This window comes from Geotrypetes seraphini, chromosome 3, assembly GCF_902459505.1.
Source record: "Geotrypetes seraphini chromosome 3, aGeoSer1.1, whole genome shotgun sequence".
In the NCBI taxonomy this organism is placed as follows: domain Eukaryota; kingdom Metazoa; phylum Chordata; class Amphibia; order Gymnophiona; family Dermophiidae; genus Geotrypetes; species Geotrypetes seraphini.
The window spans coordinates 227,092,861-227,115,464 of NC_047086.1; the positions used below are offsets into that span (position 1 = coordinate 227,092,861).

At 43.8% G+C, this 22,604-nt stretch overlaps 1 protein-coding gene across 1 annotated transcript in view; it reads left to right on the forward strand.

Moving 5' to 3' along the window:
* Positions 1-784: 784 nt before the first annotated feature.
* GDF11 (growth differentiation factor 11) overlaps positions 785-22,604 on the forward strand; it is a 329,403-nt gene continuing 307,583 nt past the window's right edge. The window contains exon 1 of the mRNA XM_033939173.1: positions 785-1,476. Within this exon, the coding sequence (XP_033795064.1) occupies positions 1,083-1,476 (394 nt within the window). The 5' untranslated portion in view covers positions 785-1,082. The remainder of the gene's footprint in view (positions 1,477-22,604) is intronic.

Here is a 22,604-nt window from a genome sequence, read left to right on the forward strand (position 1 = left end):
CTGAAGGCAGAGAGCCGCTAGAAACGGGGGAGCACATGCGTGCCCGAACGCTCTATCCCCCCTCCCCCCCCCATTTTTCTGGAGGAGGGGCAATTTGTGCTGTAATAAATTCTTTGGTAAGAGAAGGCTCAGGCTCTGGACAAGGTCCTACCCTTAAAAAAAACCAAAACTGTTCCCCATACACATGTTTTATGTTGATCCAGTCGCAGATGCTTCTACGCTTTTATTACTATCTTGAGATTTTTTTCGGAGGGAGGAACAGAAGGTTGCGAGTTCCGCATCATTATTCTCTAAAGTGCGGGGAAGGGGGGGGGAGGATGCGTTGCCAGTGGCAATAATCCAAAGAGTGCGGCTTATACCGCTTTGAATTAAAAAAGGAGACAATAAATTAAAAAAAAAGAGAGAGACATGCCGTGCTAATATCCCTTTACCTACACAGTGAAACATTTTTTTCTTCAACCATGCTTCTCAGCTGCCGTTTTTGTGTGTGTGTGTTGGGGGGGGGGGATAGGATGCGGGATCTTTTAATATCTATAAATCTAGGCAAGCATCCCTTCGGGCTGTTTTCAAAAAGACCTGACTGTTTGCAATCTCCCGCTGCAGATGCAACCGTGTAAGAACAAAGACGTATATCGAATTTATTGTACACCTCGGACAAGGAGGGGGGGGGTGGGGGGGCGGGGAGGAGGGGAAAAAAAAAAGTGCCGGTGCCTTTGGCGGAGCAAGAGCTGGGCTGCTGCCCCTTTAAGAGCTGTCAGAGTGAGCGCCCGCGCGGGCATGGAGAAGTGAGGCGACGGCACCGGGGCGCTCGCTCGCTGGCTTTGAACACTCCGGGAGCCCTCCGAGGGGGGCTCTTTTGTTAACTCCTCAGCTAATCCTGGCCTTTGACGACATCGGCCGGTCGGGATATAAAAAGCGGAGGCCCTTCTTCCCCCCGCATCAGTAGAATCCGTCCAACTCTGGCAGAACCTCCCCAAACACTCACAACACACCATCTGTGCAGCCCCCCTCCCCCCCCCCCCCACGTTGAAACAAGTGAACTGGTTCCTGCACGAGGACAGGCGAAGCAAAGGGCGACGCCGATGGCTCACTCGCCTTTCTTCCTGTGCGTGCTGGTGCTCTCCATGGAAGTCTCCCGAGCAGGTGACAAGCAGGTCCTGGACAAGATGGATCCCGAAGGGGAGCCCCAGGTGGCCGAGGGCGAGGAGCCCGACTGCCCGGTGTGCTTGTGGAGGAAGCACAGCAAGGAGATGAGGCTGGAGAGCATCAAGTCGCAGATCCTGAGCAAACTCCGGCTGAAGGAAGCCCCCAACATCAGCCGGGAGGTGGTGAACCAGCTGCTGCCCAAGGCTCCCCCTCTGCAGCAAATCCTGGACCAGCATGACTTCCAAGGGGATTCCTTCCAGCACGACGACTTCCTGGAGGAGGACGAGTACCATGCCACCACTGAAACTGTCATCAGCATGGCCCAAGAAAGTAAGTGCCGGTTGTCCTACTCCTTTTTGGCTTATGTCCGCGCGGCTTTTTTTTTTTTTTTTTTTGGGGGGGGGGGGTTGTTAATAATAATAATATGCAAATGAACTCATGGCTTGTCTAGTAAAGCTTACAACTTATAGATCTGGCCGGGAGCCCTGACTCTCTAAAGTGCGGGAACCGAGCCCTGCCGTCCCCCACCTCCCAGCTGATCGCCGGTGTCGGTAATGTCCAGAAGGGGATTTTAGGTTTTAGAAATTCCTCTCAAGCTGTGGTGGTTTGGTTTTGCTTTCGTGTGCTTTGGGGTCTGCTCTCAGCTTTTCAGAAGGAACCCAAAACACCCTTTTCCTTAACTTGTCCATAGAGTGAACAAAAGCTGACACCTACAGGCAAGGGAATCCTAGCGATCTAGCATTAAATCAACTTCTCTTATGGAAGGTGATGGGGTCAGGCCACTTAAAGGAGTATCTTTCTAAGCGCCAGTGCATCCTTTTCAAGAGGTAATACATTGAATTAAAAGCACAACTGGATCTGATGGGCTTGTAATGGCATTGCCTACATGCATTTGTCAAGTCTAGGAAAAGGTGTATGTACAAAAGCCCGTCCTATATAAGGTAAGGGGCAATCCTGACTCCTAGTGGTGTTATGTAACATCCCTTGATTAGGGCAGTGTTTCTCAACTTGGTCCTTGAGTACCCTCAGGTTTTCAAGACATCCACAATGAATATGCATGAAAGCCATTTGCATAGAATGGAGGCAGTGTATGCAAATCAAGTTTATGCAAATTCAATGTGGATATCCTGAAAACCTGACTGGCCAAGGAGGTACTCCAGGGCCGAGTTGAGAAGTTTCAGGGCACCGTGTTCCACTTGGCTGTGTACCTTTTGCATGCTCCGTTTGGGTAACACCGGCTGCCAGCGATGAATCTCCCCAAGCTGGCTAGATAACTTTAATGCTGCCATGCAAATTGCCTAATTTGTTTCTTCCGGGGCAGCAGAGAATTTTGCCTCAAGTTTGGGGAAACCAAACACGCTGCACTCGCTGGCAGGAAGGAACAGATGGGAGAAGAGAGCCTGGCAAGGGCTGGCTGAGGATGTGTCATTTGCTGTCACTCCTCGCTCAGGACCTGTCAGAAGTGGCTCAGGGGATATATATTTTCTTCTTCTTCTTCTTCCTTCCTCTTTGCATTTCCATCGGGATTTGAGATGTTGTCACTAACGAATCAGAATAAATGGTGTATTTGCACTCAGCTTCTGCATGGTTTTCTGTTTGCCCTATGTGGAGCTGCAGAAGCCTCGCTTACATGCTTGCATGCCACTTTTGTGTTGAGTCATCATGCTTCATGGGGTTTTAATTTTCCCTTTCAACATATTTGCATTTACTGTTTGCCTAAGCCGCACTGCGAGAACAGCTCTCATTATTCAACTGTCACTCTCTCCATCTCTTTTCTCATTCCTCCTTTGTTACCTCCTTCTTTCTGTCCTCCCTTTCTACCTCGCTATTCCTGTCCTTTATAACATCCCATCTCACCCTTTATCTTTCTTCCTCTTCTCTTGCTGGTTCTTATTTCTCTCCCTTGTAGTACATTATGGCAGTTTTAAAGTAATGCACTCTACACATTGGCAAATGCTGAAACCGTTTCTCAGGATAGTTCTCGTCCCTAGTTTCCTGAAATGGGGTATGGAGGGATGAAGTGCACCCTGGAGAGGCCTTTTGTACCTCTCAGTTTATTGCATTTTTTGAGAGCTGAACATTAGGAAAGACTCGGGAGCTTCAGGAGGATATGGGCTGGATTCATTTGGCAAGAGAGAATAATGTGTTTCAAAGCCTTTCCCGCCCCTATCTCTTCATGCTCTGGGCAGGCAGGGAGCAAAAGTTGAGTGTCACACATTTCCTGAGCCATAGAGCTACTGATGTGTGGCTCAGAGTATTTAAAGTATTTCGGTCTGCTTTTGGATATACCGTGGTATCAGTCACGTTTGATTAACGGCCTCTTTTACAAAACCGCGCTAGCGGCCAGAAGCCCATAGAGATTTAGGGCTCCTTTTACTAAGCTGCGATAGCGGTTTTAGCGCATTGGGCTGGCGTTAGTTCTAGCTGCTTAGCGCGGGTTTAGAGCAGCTTAGTAAAAGGAGCCCTTAAAGGGTTTCGGGGCTATTGCCGCGCGGCTTTGTGAAAGAGGCCGTAAAAGTCTGTAGCAGCAGTGTATTCAGAAAATTATTGCATTCTATATGTATGACCTGAACAAAAGCACTTTGGCTCTTGGGTTAGACTTCTCAGATATGTAATAAAGGTATAATTTGGGGAGCTGTGTTTATGAACGTTTACACTTGAATATAACTTGCCAGTGGCTCATGAATGATCAGAATACAATGACCCCAACTGCAGCTTTAAGAAGGCAGTATAGTCCTTGCTGAGGCACTGGTGCCCTTGATGCTATCAGGGATCCTCTTTTACTTATGCTCATTTGGATCATTTTTTGGGATTTGAGCAAGATTTACAAACTGTGCTCTTGTACTGACATTCCCTGTGTACTGTATTGCCATTGTTACTTAAGGTTTGCTTCATAGATATAGGTCTGTTTTATATTGATAGTCACTCTGTCCTACTATCTACTCCTAGCACTTATGAAAAATGCCTTGAGATATATACAGGGCAGGATTAACCAATAGTCCAAGTAGGCACGTGCCTAGAGCCCAAAATGGTCAGGGGGGGCCCGATGAAGGAAGACATCAACATTGTTTTTTTCAAACGGCGATGGGCCCCTCCACCATCGATCGGCAACCACGGTCCCCCCCGATCGGCAATGCAGCCCCACCCCCATTGACAGAAAGTAAGACAAGCAAGCAACGCGGGTAAGAAAGGCAACGGGAACTGTAATTGTGCAAGCGGTGCTACTTGCCCAAAGCTTCCCTCTGACGCAGCTTCCTGTTTCTGCCTGGGCGCATGGTGGGGCGGGGCAGGGGGCCCAGTGTACCTGTGTGCCTAGGGGCCCTCGTCAAATTAATCCTGCCCTGGATATATATCTAACTATATTTTGTTCTCAGTTGATTCAATGAAGTTTTACACTCCATTCTACACCCTGGGTAAGTGACCTGCTCACTTTGTTCTATTTATGTCACCACTATTACATTACAATAAGAAAATAATTTCTGTTTGGTAAGAACACCAAGGATTTGAAACAATACTCTCATGCAAGCCTTTTCCACCAGGAGCTTCCTTCTCACCATGTGGCAGAGTTCAAGAATTCTGAACCACAAATTAACCTCTCACCTCACAATGCAGGGGTCAGAATAAATTCTGAGACCGTTGGACAGCCCTTCTGTAGTTTATTTATTCCTTAACACTATTTTGTTTATAAGTAAAAAAGAAAAAAAAAAGTGAGACATTTTAAATGAAGATCTAGATAGCTATAGTGTACCACTTAAAAAACAACAACATTTGCCTAGTGATTTCTGAATGTCCATCCAGATGTGGTGGTTACTTTCAGACAGGGCTGTTTTTTAATCACTGGGCAAACTAGGGTAGCACTTTCTGGGGGACAGGAGAGGGCAATTTTAGCTAAAGCAAAATAGATCCCAATCGCCATATAAAACTCAGAGAACTGTCAATGTGTTCTTTTAACTGTTTAACATTTAAAGGTATGGATGGGCATGATCAATATGATTTTAGGATTTTTCACTGAAAACATTCAAAAATTGAGTGTTGAAAATAGTGATTTTTGAACCTGCAAAACATCTCTTTTTCTTTCAAAAATCACTGTTTTCTAGATGTTTTTGTGCTGTGAGTCTATCTTTTGGTACATTTGCAACCCTCCCCCCCCAAAAAAAAACCCACCAACAACCCTCCCCCAACAAAAAACCAAACAACATAGGGAAACATGTACAAAAATAATCAACTGGGATGTTTGGCAGCCAGGATTCTAAGTACACAGGCCACATAGACATCCCAGCAGAACAGTGGGTCAGCCTATGGGGCACTGCAATGGATTTTACATATAAACTCCCAGGTACACATCCCACTATAACCCCTTTTTATTGTATGGCGAGCCCTTCAGGAATAGCAAAAACTGTACTGTATGCCACTACAATATCCCTTAAGCCTACAGGTATAACCTATCGTACATGTAAGTACAGGTGTTCAGGATATCCCCTTCCCTGTTTCCCCCTTGAGATGTCCAGCATCTCTCCTTTCCTTCCTTACCACCCAGGTGTCCAGTATCTCCCTTTCCTACCTCCTCCCCACAGGGTCTAGCATCTCCCCCCTCTTCCTTTCTCTCTACCATGGTTGCATCTGCCACTACCCTACCTCCTCCTATGGAGACATAACATAGGAACATGATGGCAGATAAAGGCCAGATGGCCAGTCTGCCTATCCACTGTCTCCTCCTCTCCCTAAGACATCCCATGTGCTTGTCTCATACTTTCTTGAATTCAGATACAGTCTTTGTCCCTACCACCTCCATTGGGAAGCTATTCCATATAGCCACACCATCCTTTTTGTAAAATAAGAAACAGCACAGCAGTGAGACTTTGACCACTGTGTACACTCAGGATCTGCTGGATCCTACACCCTCTGATAAAAACTTCCAGTTGGGTGAAAGAGCAACAGGCCTTGAATGAGCGCATGCAGGTTCTTGAAGTTTGCTGCCGTGCTACCAGTGGCTTACAGCTCTTTCGCTGTCTTCCCGGTTGTGCCGGCATCATGCTGCCAACCTAGGTGGACAAATAGGCCCTGATGTTCTAAACTTACCGTACTTTAAATAATAACCGCTAAACCAGTTTCAACCAGTTTAGTGTCAAAAGTATTATAGCTTCCAATGTACATAATAACGGCGCAGTCTTTTCCGTGCTTTGTAGCATCCTCCAATAATACTATGTAATTGTAATGTAATGTAATGTAATGTAATTTATTTCTTATATACCGCTACATCCGTTAGGTTCTAAGCGGTTTACAGAAAATATACATTAAGATTAGAAATAAGAAAGGTACTTGAAAAATTCCCTTACTGTCCCGAAGGCTCACAATCTAACTAAAGTACCTGGAGGGTAATAGAGAAGTGAAAAGTAGAGTTAGAGGAAAAATAAAAATAAAATAAACATTTTAACAAGACAGCAATGATCTAAATACTTTGGAAGGTAGAAAAGAGGAGAGAAAGGAATAGAAGCAGAAGGGGGAGCCGTTGAACAGTAGAATTCTGGAGAAATTTAAATGATAGAAATAGAACAAAACAAAGACAAAAGGCAAAACAATAGATAAGATTAAAGATAAATCATAAGCTGGAAAGAAAAATAAAATAAAACTTTGTCTTCAATCCACGGTTTCAGCGTCAGTGATGAAGTGGAGCAAGTAAGTTTAGGAGGAGCAATTGACGTTTCCAGAAAGGTAACAAGGTAGTACAACAAGGTCATTAATATTAAAATGAGCACTCCGCACGCAACACTGGAGAGACGCATGGTGGGAGACTTGACTCTTGGCCCGGGTTGCAAATTTTGTCAGGTGTGGGAGCACTTCTGGCAGGACCTCACACCGTGTGCTCGCAGTAGACTTTTGAATCTTTAAGATTTTATTCCCACTCTCAGCTGTTGGACCGGCCATGGATTCTTGGGGAGGGGAGGGGGGGATGGGAGGGGAACTGATTATATTGTTGAAAATGTTATTTCCTGAATGGTACTACTGTTTGTATTTGCTTCTTACTACTGGAATAATAAAAATCATTTAAACATAAAATGAGCACTCCGGGTAATGCCCAGATATTGCCTGGTGATATACGGAATGAAGCACTGACCTTTAATGCTCCAAAATTACTGGCAGGTCTGGAGGTGCCGGTAGTGTGTGCTAAAGGCACATCTCATACACTTGCATCAAAAGTGTACACCGGTAGGTCTGGGCTACCGATCACGTGAGAGATGCATACTTGATATGAGGGTGCCATATATGTATGTGTTAAAAGTGTGTCTCATGTGCATGTCTTAAAGGCACATCGTATGCGCTTGTCTCATGCACGTTCGTTAAAAGCATATGCCAGCAGGTCTGGGGCTGCCAAGTGCATGAGAAGTGGAAGTTAATAAAAAAATATAGGAGTATCAAATATGTCCCACATAAGCAGTGTAAAAAACCCTGATCTGATGGAATTTCCATGGACCTCTGCAAAGCTCATTTGCATGCAAAGATTTTGCAGCATTGCTCGTCTTTTTGAAATTGGAAAATTTACCAGAACTAGTCTGCCTAGTGCAGTGCTTCCCAACCTTTTCTATACCTCACACCCCTAGGAAATGTTTGATTAATGTTCATACCCCCTACAATAATAATATCACAACCACTGCTCAAGGCACATTGTCAGCTGGCTGAGTGATGACTCGTGACTCATCGCTAAGGGACACAAGCCACTCTTTGTCACAGCCCCTGAAATTCTATCTAGCACCCCAGGTTGGGAACCCCTGGCCTAGTAGATGAGCCAGCCCCAGGTGCATCTGATTAGTAAGGAAGACCAGAAGTACTAGAAATGATTTTAACTACCAGGGTGGATTTGATTTAAATCAGGGGTGTCCAACCCGCGGCCCAAGGGCCGCATGTGGCCCTGTGAAGTATTTTGTGCAGCCCCAGTCGAGGGCGATACAGTGTTTTTCTCTGCTGCCCCCGGGTGTTTACCGTCTTGCCAGCTCCCTCCTCTGTCTTGCTGCAAGTATTTGCACGTTTGTGCAGCCCCAGAAACATTTTTTTCGGCCAATGCGGCCCAGGGAAGCCAAAAGGTTGGACACCCCTGATTTAAATCATGGTTTTGTAGACACTCATTCTTGCTACAACCGGATGTCATCAAAATAGACCAGTTCTTGATATACAGCTACAGAGTTCCAATTAACATCTTGTGGGAGCATTAGCTTAGTTCCACCCATTCTTTTCAGAGCGTCTGCTGCAAAATGATGGTTATGGAAGTATTTAGCAATTTCAACAACATTAGTCGTTATTTCTGGGACACTGAAGTCTTTGGCTAAAAAGTGCAGCGAATGAACACTACAACAACCGTATGTTATTAGCTTGGTATTCTCTTCATGCTCTTCTAAATTTCTTCTCATCTGCAGCATTGTCTATGACTAAACTGCGTACTAGATATTTGAATTTTTGTTCACATTTTATTATAGCTGTGGCTGCTATTTCCTGCAAGTATTCTTTTTTCTTTTTTTAATCTTTATTGAGTTTCTAAAGCTAACAAAAATGCAATTCAATATCTATACAAATAATAGTAATCATATATGCACATATAATCAATCAGAATCCATACAACATTAAACCCCCCAACCAACATTTTCATAAGTATTCTGACGTATGTGCATTTTTTTTTTGTGAGGTATCAATTGTTTCTGCAAAAAAAAACCATTTCCTTCTTCTGTTGTTATGCAACATACAACAGGATCGTTGTGGACATTACTCCACCCATCAAGACTTACCATAAAATGTAAACATTCCATGAATATATAGCCTTATGCTATATAATTCAAAATAAATCATTATTTCATGATTAACTTTTGGACTATAATGTATGTTACATAGAAAACTATTTTTAATTAGATTTTTCCTCAAAAAAAAAAATCCAATTTAAATAAAATTAAAAAAAATCTGATTTTTTTAAATTTAAAAAGTCATTGATGTTTATCTACCCTGGTAACTACACGAATAGGTAACCTTTAAAACACTGTCAGTGAAAATAAGGACACAGTATAATTTATTAAAAGAAAATTGTATTCACTGAATGCCATGCAGTACTTTCCATATATTACTTCCTGTAGTTCAATTATACAGTATAATTGTTGCATCATTTAAAGAATTCTTTATGCCGATTCCTAATAATGCTTCTGAACTTCTTGACAGCAATCAAGTCAGCAAGAGTCGCAAATTCATTTGGACTCAACATTAGTTCTGTGCACTGCCATGCATGGAATCAGGACTGTTTGGGGTCATTATGGCCAGGGTTAGGGTGCTACAAAGAAAGTATTCACAGCTCCTGGAAAACGGACATGGTGGGCATTGTACAACAGCAACACCTACTGGCCAAATGCCCATTACACTAATACTGGCTTCAGGGAGGAGCCACAGAGGGGCATTTTCAACAGGACATCCAAGTCTGAGTGTGGACATTTTGGGAAAGACGTCCAGAAATCTAGTAAATGTCCATTTTTGAAAATGCAAGATGTCTATCTTTTTTATTTTAAAAAATGATTTATCTAGATATTTTGACTCTTAACGTGTCTTTCGTTTTTGGCCATTTTCGAATATGAAAATGTCCAAATGAAAAACACACACAAACAAGCCATTGAGATGTCTAAGCAGCCAGCATTCAGTCATTGAGATGACCACACAGACAGCAGAGCTGAGCAGAGGGGTTCTCTAGGAGGTACTGCAGTGAATGTCACAATAAAAATTCACAGGTACACGTCACTATAAGACAAAGAAACATGATGGCAGATAAAGGCCCAATGGCCCATCCAGTTTGTCCATCCACAATAACCATTATCTCTTCCTCTCTAAGAGATCCCATGTGCCTATCTCACACTTTCTTGAATTCAGACACAGTCTCTGTCTCTACCACCTCTTCCGGGTAACTGTTCCACGTATCTACCACCCTTTCAGTGAAAAGTATTTCCTTAGATTACTCTGGAGCCTATCACCTCTTAACTTCATCCTATGCCATCTCATTCTGGAGCTTCCTTTCAAATGAAAGAGACTTGACTCATGCGCATTTACGCCACGTAGGTATTTAAATGTCTCTATCATATCTCCCCTCTCCCGCCTTTCCTCTAAAGCAGTGGTTCCCAAACCTGTTCTGAAGGATCCCCAGGCCAGTCGGGTTTTCAAGATAGCCCTAATGAATATGCATGGAGCAGATCTGCATTCCTGGCATCTCTATTATATGCAAATCTCTGTCATGCATATTCATTAGGGCTATCTTGAAAACCCAACTGGCCTGGGGGTCCTCCAGGACAGGTTTGGGAACCACTGCTCTAAAGTATCTTAAAGTCTGTCCCCATACGCCTTAGGACAAAGACCATTCACCATTTTAGTAGGCATCCTCCGGACGAACTCCATCCTTTTTATATATTTTTGAAGATGCTGTCTCCCCATATTATATGGGGATCCCTCCAAAACCCACCCATAACTTACTGTACCCACCTATACACTACAATATGCCTGCAGGTATCATCTTTAGGTGGGTACAGTAGGTTTTGGCTGGGTATTGGAAGGCTCACCGTACAATATAAGCAGGTTATAGTGACGTGTACCCGGGACTTTTTAATGTGACGTTCACTGCAGCACCCCTAGAGTGCCCCCCTGACCTGTGTCTGTGTAGCCATCTGAAGCTATAATACAGGTTGGAATGTACTGTTTCTTTCATAGCTTTGGGTGATGGGAGAGGGGGGGTCAGTGACCACTGGGAAAATAAAAGGGGGGGTTATGCCTTAATCCTTCCAGTGGTCATATGGTCAGTTTGGGCACCTTTTTGACCCTTATTTGTTTTTAGAACAGGTCTAGCCCCAAACATCTAAATAGTGCCCTGGACGTTTTGTTAAATGTTTGATTATCCCTGCAGAATGTCCAATTCCTAAGTCCACCCAAAACATACCTTTAACACGCCCCTCTTAAGATTTAGATGCACTGGAGACAAAATGACCAGAAAGACTTCTAGAAAGTCAGTTTAAAAAATGGCCCTTTGGACGTTTTGACTTATAAGACGTCCAAGTGCCAGTTTATGCTATATTTTGGACGTCTATCTTTTTGGAAAATGAGCCCCACAGTCTGTTGCATGGGCTAGACAGGCAGGACATAGGAAAGAGACGTTTCAAACATGATATGACTAAATTTATGATTCTGTCGAAGCCATTTTTTTGATTAAGCAGGAGGAAAATGTTGGACAAAAGTAAAAGTCATAAATTACTTCACTCTCACTGAATGTGATCTGTACACGTTATGATGTAGATTCTAGTCTACATAAGGTAGTTTGTGTCACCATGCCAAGCATTGTCTGAGAATGTTCTTAAAAATAATTTTAAACAATAAAGACAATTTCAATTGTACAAGTAGAGTTTCATAACATTGAACATGATGGTAGATAAGATCCATCAGGCCCACCCTGCTTATCCAGTTTCCTTCCTGTTACAATACCACCGATTCTGGCTATTCTTATGTTCTTAGTTACTTCTTTGTAATTAAAGGCTCTCTGTGCTTATCCCAAGGTTTCTGGAGCTCTCTTACTTTTTCTGTGTCTCCCTCTTGCCCCAGAAAGCTGTTTCATGCATACACCAGCCTTTTTGTGGCGGAATACTTTCTAATGCTACTACTGAACCTGCACTCTTGATGCTTCATGCTCTAAAACAGTGGCTTTCACTCATTTTTAAGTGGGGCCACCTTGCATCTAAATGTGCTGAAGGAGAGCTTCCAAATATCATCCCATGTGAAGCCATGACACTGCTGACTGGTGTGTGTGTGTCAATGACATCCACTCCACCAGCCTGCCTTCAAGAACGAGTTATCCCTCATTTACTTCCCCCTTTCTGTATGAACTTGGGTAGAGAGGCAGGAAGTAGCAGAAAAAAAATCTAGGATGATGATGAGGGCTGCTCCAGAGGTCCCCATTGGCCCCCCAGGCATTACAATGAAGAATACTGGTTTAGAACTTGTTTCCATCGATAAAGGAATGTGCAGTAATTGTGTCTTTGAGGTAACTGAATGTTCTCTCTTTCCTCTCCTCTCTGACATGCCTTCCTTGGCCCCAGTCTCATTTCATAGGGCTCATCCTTGAGACTTTTACTCTACTTGGCCATCTGTACATTTATAGTTTTCATTTACTTAACATTACGGTAGCACTGCTTTAAAGACTCGTCACGTGCCATATGATTATTAAAATGATATAACGCATAATTATTAATTTATCCTCCTGCATTTGACTGGGATTTCTTTATTTGTTTGATGACACTGTTCCATTAAAAATAGCCTGAGCCACAGTGACTTCATATTATCAGCTTGAATTTAGAGTCCTGAGAAATCACAAATCTAAATGTTGTGAAAACCAATATCTAAGTTGCCTGTGTCTGTTGGTGATTGTTAGATGGGTTCACTGCTATTGTTAGGCTCATTGTCGTCACAAATTTCTTTTTGTGAGATCACGACACGGCTTATAAATTTCATGCTGTGGTACCAGGAGGACAAGGTCAAAGCCCACCTCTAGTTATACAACATGATGGGGTGAGAAAACTAAGAAAGGGAGAGAGAGTAAACATAAGGATGTCTTAGTGATTGTTCCTAAAGTTTTATTGTTGGGAATGTGGAGGGCCTGGGTTATAATTCCAGGTGAAGTCTTTCCTGGATTTGCTTTTACAGTCCCGGAGGGGGGGGGGGAACGGAGAGGGGAGAGCCTCAAGCATCACTCAACAGGAATATTTACTGACTAGACTTAGAATGCACACATAATAGCCACTAGAATGAATTGTAGTTTGCAGCTCCAGTGCAGGCAGCATCACTGCAAAGGCTCGGCTACATGAATAGGGAAGAGGGGTTAATAAAATAGGTAGAAAACCCTGGGTGCCTATACATTAAGGGGCTCATAATAAAAAAAGGTCTAAAAAGTGGCCTAAATGGGTAATTGGACGATCAAAAAGCCTGATTGTCCAAGTACTCTTAACCAAAGCTGGTTTTAGACGTATCTAAAACCAGCTTAGGCCTTTCCCCTGCCTCTAAATGCATAGAGTGAAAAGAGGTGTTTTTAGAGGAGGGGAAAGGGCGGGAGGTGGGCGGGAGATGGGCTGACCTAGACATAGGAGTACAGCAGGTATAATCAAAAGTTTAGGCAGGTTGCCTAGTGGGCACTTATATGTTTTGACTTAGACCAATGTGTAAGTGCTGAAAAAGGGCCCGCTGATCTGAAGGCGACTGGTGCGATCAGCTCAGTGGCCCAGCAACCCACCCACCCCCCACAGGTTGGGCACATGTGCCTAAGGCTCCGCCCACAGGAGGGGCCTAAGGCTACTGGGCTGATTCCGGTTTGCCCAGGTGCCTCAGGCCCCAACTGTGGGCGGGGATTGAGGCACCTGGGCCAATCAGGCCCTAAGGCCTGTCATTCTGAGGATGGTGGGCCTGCCGGACAGACGGGCTTGGGACCTGACCGTCTGTCCGTCCAACTTTTTTCAGGTACGGTGGGGAGTGTTGGGGTGGGGGGGTGTTGCGGGGGTTGGTGGGGGGGATCTCGCGGGTCAGCGGGTGGGGGGAGGTTTTTGGCAGGCTGATCGGGGGTTCAGGGGGGCTGTGTCGGGGCAGGAGGGCCTGGGATCCCTCCTGCCCGGATCTTAGAAGGGGTGGGGGTATGGGAGTTGCCTGGGCAGGAGGGGTTGGGCTCCCTCCTGCCTGAATCATTGTCGGGGGGATCATCTGGGCAGGAGGGCTTGGGCTTCCTCCTGCCCGGATCATTGTCGGGGAGGCGGGGGATGGATTCTGTAACCGGTGTTATTTTTGACAGACACCGATTACAGAATCCAGCTTTTAGGCGAAGGACTGGCCCCTCCTTCGCCTAAAAGCCCTTGTTTTGGGCGTTTGGGACTTAAGCTTTTATTAGGTTGATTATTTGGTGTAAGTTTAGACGTAGTGGTAGTCTGGGCGTTTAAACAGTTGAAAGTAAAGGCAGGCTATTATAAAAAAAAACCCTCCTTTTGGATGTTTTTTGTTTTTTTTTAATGGACATTTTCCCTGCTTCTACTTTCAACGTTTAGGGCCTTAGGCCAAAAGGGGACTTAGACGTTTTTTTTATTATGCCCCTCCACGTCTCATGATGCCATAGCTCAGTAGAGGCCAGTTCTGAATTAGCTGGAGTTTAAAGAGGCTGCCAGGCCAAACACACGGTACAAAAGTCATACAGACTAATAGGGATGCAATCCACCAACATTTATTTACTTTCATGTCCTGTGTTATGTGCAGTGGATTTGATTTTTGTTTTTTTGAGAGCATTGTTGTTAAGAGTATGTATTATTGACAAAAGAAGCACACCGTTTGCAGATAATCCACATTATTAAATCAGCAAATGAAAACACAAAGGCCGGGATTCTATAAACAGAACCGCTCAGCGCGGTTGTCAATCAACTGATAGGCACCATTTAGAAAATCAAGCCGAGCGGCACCTAAGCAGACTTAATCATCACTGAATGGCCACTCCATTCGCCTAATTCGGCGGCACCTATGTTGGATTCCTAACAGCGCCTAACTCAACCACACCTATTCTCCACCCCCTAACTGCACCTACTTTTTGAGATCGGCATCGTTAGGTGTGGGAGGGTGCCACCACTTAGGTGTTGCTAGGCGGTCTTCAATGTTTTGTTTTGAGTGGCTGAAAACTGGCACGGTCAATTACCATGCTGATTAAGCCAATAAAAAATAAAAGTTAAGCATGGATCCCAAACGTAGGCATCACTGAGCGGCTGCAATTGTAGTGCCTAGCGGTGTCATTTATAGAATATGGTCCAAAATGTCTTGTTTGATTTGGAATATTTCACGCAGAGAACACATTACTCCGGTGTTAAAGAAACTGCATTGGCTTCCGGTGGCTCAAAGGGTTTTAAGATGCTAGCAGCAGTTCAGAGTTTGTATGGCTCTGTGCTAGCGAACTATCAGAATTTGTGGGAGGTGTATCAACCGGGGAGGGCATTGAGGTCAGAAGGTACTGTGAGACTGACCTTTAGGATGGAAAATGATGTCCGTGGCAGGAGTGAAATTGTGGAACCATCTTCCCGGCATCCTGAGGACCAGTTCTAACCAGTTAAAGTTCAGAAAAATGTTAAAGACTGAACTATATGTTGAGGCCTTTTTCTGATTTTGTGCTGCAAGTTAGTCAGGATATCCTGAATTGTGATTATGATGATTTAATGTAGCATAATTGCTAATATATTGCTTCTCCAGTTTTTGAAGGATACTGCTAATATGTGTTTGTGCTGTAATTGAAGATTTTTTTTAATGTATTTTGCCTGGAACTACTATGAATGCTTTATTGTTAACTGCTTAGGGATAGGAGGTCTATAAATTTTAGAAATAAATAGATAAATGTCATTGACATGCCCTGTATTCATTATAATCAATAGCCCATCCCTATAGAGCAGTGGTCTCAAACTCGCGGCCCGAGGGCCACATGCGGCCTGCCAGGTAATATTTTGAGGCCCTCGGTTTGTTTATCATAATCACAAAAGTGAAATAAATCCGTTTCTTGATCATATGTCTCTTTAACTATAAATTACAACATTATTATTAAGACTTAGCCAAAAGGAAAGATTTATAAACTATAAAGAGTTTTACCTCATGCAAAATTGTCATTTCTTTAATAAGACATGAACTATTTTTTCTGAGGACCTCCAAGTACCTACACATCCAAAATGTGGCCCTGCAAAGGGTTTGAGTTTGAGACCGCTGCTATAGGGTATATACTTCTCAAAGTGAACATATCGGGCATAAAAAAAATAAAGGCATCAGGCTGGAATCTTACCTTCTGCCTGGCTGAGTGCTTAAAAAGAAAAATGGCACTAGCGACTTGAGAACTGTTCATGGTCCCTACCAGCTTGATATTTTATAGCAAAAATTAAAGGCTAGAAATTCTAGCATTGAGTTCTGCTCTATAATAAGATGATTTATAATAGCACTTATGACCTCAGGTTAGGTAATCCCTACTTGTTAGTACTTTATTGTGCTGATCAACTATTCCAGTCAGTCTTTCCCTGTCAAGAAATACCTGCCCCACATCCATCATTATTATATAAACAATATGAGGAAAACCAGACCCCAGAAAGCAAGTGAAAGGAGGGAGCTACATAACATTGGCCCACAGGCAAGAAATGCTACAATTAAAGACAGCATTATAAAAATAGAAGTTGCCTCTTCATGTCACAGCCTGGCTATCTACAAACTAGGGGTTAAGAGAGAGGCAATCAATGCATTCATTAGTGATGATGCTGCCAAAAAAATTCAAAAGGCCCCTGCAGTTTTACAAGTCTGTTGCTCTGCTGTGTGTGACTTAAATGGTGCCAGATTCCCTGGCTTGCTTAGGGTCAAGGTTTCCCAGATCAGGGCCAGTGGTGTAGTTCAGCGGTCAGTGAAGATGAGTTTATTAGAGAGTGAACAGCACTCATACTTGCTACCCTTGTGGGACTAAATTGTCAGAATTGATCAGCAGAGACCGAGGGTTCTCAACTCAGTCCCTCTGGGCACCCTAGCCAGTCAGGTTTTCAGGATAAGCTCAATAAATATACATGAAATAAATTTTGCATACAATGAGGTGTGTGTTAGGTGCCAATCACATGAATTTTTCACTGTGGAGAACCTGAAAACTTGACTAGCTGGGTGTGTCCTGAGGACTGGGTTGAGAGAACTCTTGGAAAACAAAGGTTCTTTTATTTATTTATTTGGTTTAATTTCTAGCCCATCAGAAAATAATATTAAAGATTGAACTAGGCCAGTTACTGGGCAGACTTGTACGGTCTGTGTCTGTGTATGGCCGTTTGGAGGAGGATGGGCAGGGGAGGGCTTCAATGGCTGGGAGGGTGTAGATGGGCTGGAGTAAGTCTTAACAGAGATTTCGGCAGTTGGAACCCAAGCACAGTACCGGGTAAAGCTTTGGATTCTCGCCCAGAAATAGCTAAGAAAAAAAAATAAAAAAAAAAAAAAAAAAAAAAATTTTTAAATTGAATCAGGTTGGGCAGACTGGATGGACCATTCGGGTCTTTATCTGCCGTCATCTACTATGTTACTATGTTACTATGTTACTATGTTTCCAGAAGAGCCCAGAATAGAACACTTCTCCCTCCGTATTCGCTGTGATAGGGGATTAACAGAACTGCAAATACTGAAAAACTGTGAATAACTTTTTTTATATGTGATTTGCTGTTTCCTATTAAAAACCATCGTGAATATGGTGAAACCGCGAATAACATGGTGGGAGACCTGGCTTGTTCCTGAAGGTGAAGAAAGTGCTGGGAATCAGCGATTTTCTCTGTAAACGCTTGGAATCAGCGATTTCTCTATGCAAGACTGATGTAATTTTGGGGGGAGGAGCCAGCAAGCTAGAAACCGTGAATAATTGAAACTGCGAATGCTGAAACCGTGAATACGGAGGGAGAAGTGTATAAGTTTACATACACAGTACACAGTAAATTATGTAAACTTAATGCAAGTTATGCAAGCACGGTAAGGATAATGTAAAGTAACACAAAGTAACTCCACGTAAAGTTATGTAAAGTTATGTACGTAAAGTTATGTAAAGTTATGTACGAAAAGTTAAGTAAAGTTAGGTTTGCAAAGTTTGTAAAGTTATACAAATAATTGTATTGTCATCGCCTGGAAATGTCCAGCCATCTTCTAATGTAATCCGCTTAGAACCGCAAGGCACAAGCGGAATAGAAATCACTAATGTAATAATGTAATGTAACAGTAGAGGTTTAGCAACAAGGTTACAGCTTCACATACAGTAAATATATAGAACAACAGATTTTAAGCAGGAAAAGCAAGAGCAGAAATTCCTATGTACGTGTTTTGGGTACTGAGCATGGTAGCATGGCAAATGAAGGGCAACAAGGATACAAATTCACATATACATAAACAGCAACAAAGGGATGATTATCATGAACGGTATAGAGGAATGAATACATGATTTGGGGGCAAACAATAGGCCCTATAAGTATAGCAGCTACAAATACAATATAATCAAAGTATAGGACAATTTTAGGCATTCTTGGTATAGGTACATGTAGGGGGGGGAATTAGATCTTGCATAGTTTAGCACCAAGTGTATGACTAGAGACTTAGGGTCCTTTTACTAAGGTGCGTTAGGGCCTTAACGCGTGGAATAGAGTGCGCTAAATTGCCGCGTGCGCTAGACCTTAACGCCAGCATTGAGCTGGTGTTATTCTAGAAGCGTACCAGGTGGTTTAGCGCATGGCATTTTTGTGCGTGCGCTAAAAACGCTAGCGCACCTTAGTAAAAGGAGCCTTAGTCGAGATAGTGAATTATACCCCCTTCTCTGCTCTTTTAGTCAGCCAGTGTTCTGGCTAGTTTGGATTCTCTCCCAGACCTAACTGTGCATTAGACTCTTCAAAATGATCTTGCCTGAGTAATTGTTACTTACGCCCTTTGTTCTACTTAAGACCAGGCAATTCATTCTTCTGCTGTTTCCTGCTATCTTCATCATTTTGGGACCAGCCTCATCTGAGCCAAAGATTTTCCACAGTTACAGATTAGAGAATGACACGGGGAAAAAATCTGTCCCCGTCACCGCCCCGTCACTGGCCCACCATCCTCTGCACCGCCCCGTCACCGCCGATCCCTTTACCGCCCCGTCACCGCCACTGCCATCCCTTTCACCGCCCCGTCACCGCCACTGCCATCCCATTCACCGCCCCGTCACCGTCCCCGCTGCATCCATATAAGCCTTTTTCCTTTCACTCCCTCCTTCCAATTTGAGCCGGGAACACTAGCGATCGCACGGTCCCCGCGGCCACTACCTGCCTGCCCAGTCGATCCTGGTGTTTGGCCGGCTCTCTCCCTTCTCCTCACCTTGGTTTGTGGGTTTTCTTTTTCGGCAACCTGCGCGCTTTCCCAGGGAGCCGCACATGCGCGGCTGCTCAGTGTTCGATCTTCTGCTCTGCTGCAACTTCCTGTTTCCGGTTGCGTCAGAGCAGAAGATCGAGGCTGAGCAGCGGCGGGTGTGCGCGGTTCTCTGGTAGCGTGCGGGTCGCCGAGGAGGAGGATCTGCGGACTGGGGTGAGGAGAGGGGAGAGAGCTGGCTGGACACTGGAATCGATTGGGCGGGCGGGTGTGAGCTGCAGGGACCGCGCGATCCTTCATGCCTCACTGCGGGGGACAAGACCATTCACCGCCCCGCGGGCGGTGAATGGCCTTGTCCCCGTCGCCGCAGCGACTGCTAGTTTTCTTCCCCGTTTTCGGCGGGTGACCCGCGGCTAAAATGCGGTGGCCGCGGGTAAACCGCCACCGTGTCATTCTCTATTACAGATCTCAGAGGAACTCACATCATTGAATCTCCCAGAACTGGGGGCAATTTTGAGTAGAGTACACTTCTCCCTCCATATTCGCGGTTTCAGCATTCATGGTTTCGATTATTCACGGTTTTTAGCTTGCTGGCTCCTCCCCAATTACATCAGCTTGCATAGAGAAATCACTGATTCCAAGTGTTTACAGAGAAAATCGCTGATTCCCAGCACTTTCTTCACCGTGTTTTGCCTCTCTTTCAGGAACAGGCCAGGTCTCCCATCATGTTATTCGCGGTTTTACCATATTCACGATGTTTTTTAATAGAAAACAAAGGAATAACATATGAAAAAGTTATTTGCGGTTTTTCTGTATTTGCGGTTCTGTTAATCCCCTATCACAGCAAATACGGAGGGAGAAGTGTATGTAGTTGCAAAGTAGCCAGGCACCACTGTTTTAGGTTGGAGAGGGCAAGGAGTAGGGAGATAATACTGATGGTAGCAGAGGAGATGCAATTTGGCACTAGGATCTGAAGCATTTGGGAAGTGCTGCCCCATCCCCCCCCCAGTACTACGCTAGATATATTTGACATGTTTATTTAATAATTCACTGTCAAAGAGAATCCACCCAGGCAGTTTCTTTTTGAAAATTAGTTGGCATAAAGCATATGTGATAACAGCACCCCTGTATTTTGCATCTGCTTTTTGTGTGGGTAGAGGGTAGAAGAACACATGTATTTTCTTAAATTTCCATACACATGCTGATTTACTCCAATGACCTAAATAGAAAGTAACTTTCCTTGAACTACTCTTGTAAAAGTATAGTAATAATATGCATATATAATAATGCATCATACCTTATACTATGAGTTTATCTTGTTGGGCAGACTGGGGGCTAGATGCACTAAAGTCTCTGATCTAACGATCGTCGCTAAATTGGTTTGACTGGTTTAGCAACTGATTGTATTTGCCAACCTGATGTACAAATTATTTTTCCATACAATTGCTCATGCTCTGATTATGGCATGCAAATGAAGGAATGAAGGCATTAATATTAAAACCTGCCATCCGACAGATGCCCTAAATTTGCATGCCAGAATCGGATTGGAAAACCTAACCCTGAAAAGCCAACAAGTGTAGGTTGGTAACTGTGTTACTGATAGGAATGCCTATTTTTTCCATTTTTTTTTCCTATGAGCATAGATGTGGCCATAAAAAAAAGGCCTGGCCTGCCCTGCTGCCAACCTCCATACTAAAAGAGGCAGGAGGGATGCCCACTCCCTCCTGCCATGATGACCCCCCCCATGCCAGCAAAAATTGGCAGAAGGGATGCCCAACTCTCTCCTGCCACCAGAAACTTCCCCTGGTCCTCCACCCCTGAACCTCCCCCATACCTGTTCAGAAGTTGAGAGCAGGAGGGATTTCTCAGTCCCTCCTGCTCCGAGGCCTGTCACTCCAAAATGGCAGGCCTTTCCTTTCTTGGTGCATCATATGATGCATGGGGAGGGGCTTAAGGCTCCGATTGGCTCAGATGCCTAAGGCCCCTCCTAGGGATACAGAGGGAGGAGCCTAAGGTCCTGATTGACTCAGGCCCATTGGCTCAGACCTAAGGCCAATTTTGGTGTGGCGGGCCTTGGAGCAGGAGGGACCGAGTATTCCTCATGCTCTTAACTTCTGAACAAGTATGGGGAGTAGGTTCGAGGTGGGATGGGGAGCATCCGGGAGGGAGTGGGCATCCCTCCTGCCAAATTTTTTTTTTTTTTTGGGGGGGGGAAGGGGAGGGGAGGGCATTCAGTGACAGGAGGAAGTAGGCATCTCTCCTGCCAATTTTTGCTGGCACGGGGTCACCATGGCTGTTTTGTGTTATGAGTTTGCTGGTTTTATTTTAAGTTTTTAGCCTTGTTACTCACATTATGTAATCCCCTTTTAATGTTCTGTAAACTGCTAAGAAGTTTTGATTTGGCAATATAAAAATTTTTTAATAAACTTGGAAATTGGCATCCCTCCTGCCAATTTTTGCTGGCGTGGGAGGAGTTCCCAGTGCTAGTTCATCAGGGGGAGGGGGGAGCAATGGGGATAGCCGTCATCGGCGGAGGTGGGGTTGGGCTGCACGGCCTTTTTTTTTTTGGGTAATGGGGCAGATATTGCGCATGTGCAATATCTGTGCCATTAAAAAAAAAAAGCCCCAACAGCTTTGTGGCTTCCCCAAACTGACTCTGTGCATGTCAGTCCCTTTCACAGTGACTGATCGGACAGGGATTACCATGAACCTTCGTGCAAATAATTTGCATGGAGTTTTGTTGGAACATCAATCACTGTTCTAGAGTTGGCCCCAAAATCGGCCAATAGCGATTCACATGGTCTTACCACCGTGTTTTGTGCGTCTAGCCCTGGATGGATTATACAGGTCTTTATTTGCCATCACCTACTACGTGAGCTAAACAATAAAATATAAAACCCCAATAAATCCCTCTCCCCAGAAAAAAAAATACACAAAATACCTCACAGCCCCATGAATACCTTTTTAATTTGGCTGAACCTGAGCTATGGGATTCCAGTGTCTACTTTAGGCAAGATAGAAGACACCAATTTTTAAACAGGCCCAAGTAAATGAGTGAAAATTCACTCATCAATGGATGAGAGAAGTAACTGCTACTCAGGGAAACAGACAGGGTGGAAAACTCCAAAGTAGAACAGGGTGCATTTAATTTCAATCAAATCGATTTAAATCATGCTTTTCTACAGAAAGACTCATTCTTGCTGGTATAATCTAAATATTTACAACCAGATGAAGGTTTCATTTTTTGAATCGTAACTTTTCAGATTAGCTTTACAGTTATATATTTAAAAAAAATACTGATTTGGTTATACTATTAGAAATATATGGAAATTATGCAAGGTGAGCTATCCCCAGTTTAGTAGGTTTAATCATTTATATTTGGACAACTTTTCTGCTGTACTTTATTGAAAGGAGAAAAATAATTATTACCTTATTAACAATTTAAAGTATTATAGGAGGCCAAGGGCTATAGTTTTATTTAACCAAAATAACAACATAATAACATTTGTATTCTTGTATTTACTTAAATATCCATGTTAACTGATGTGATTAAACAAAATATCATAAAA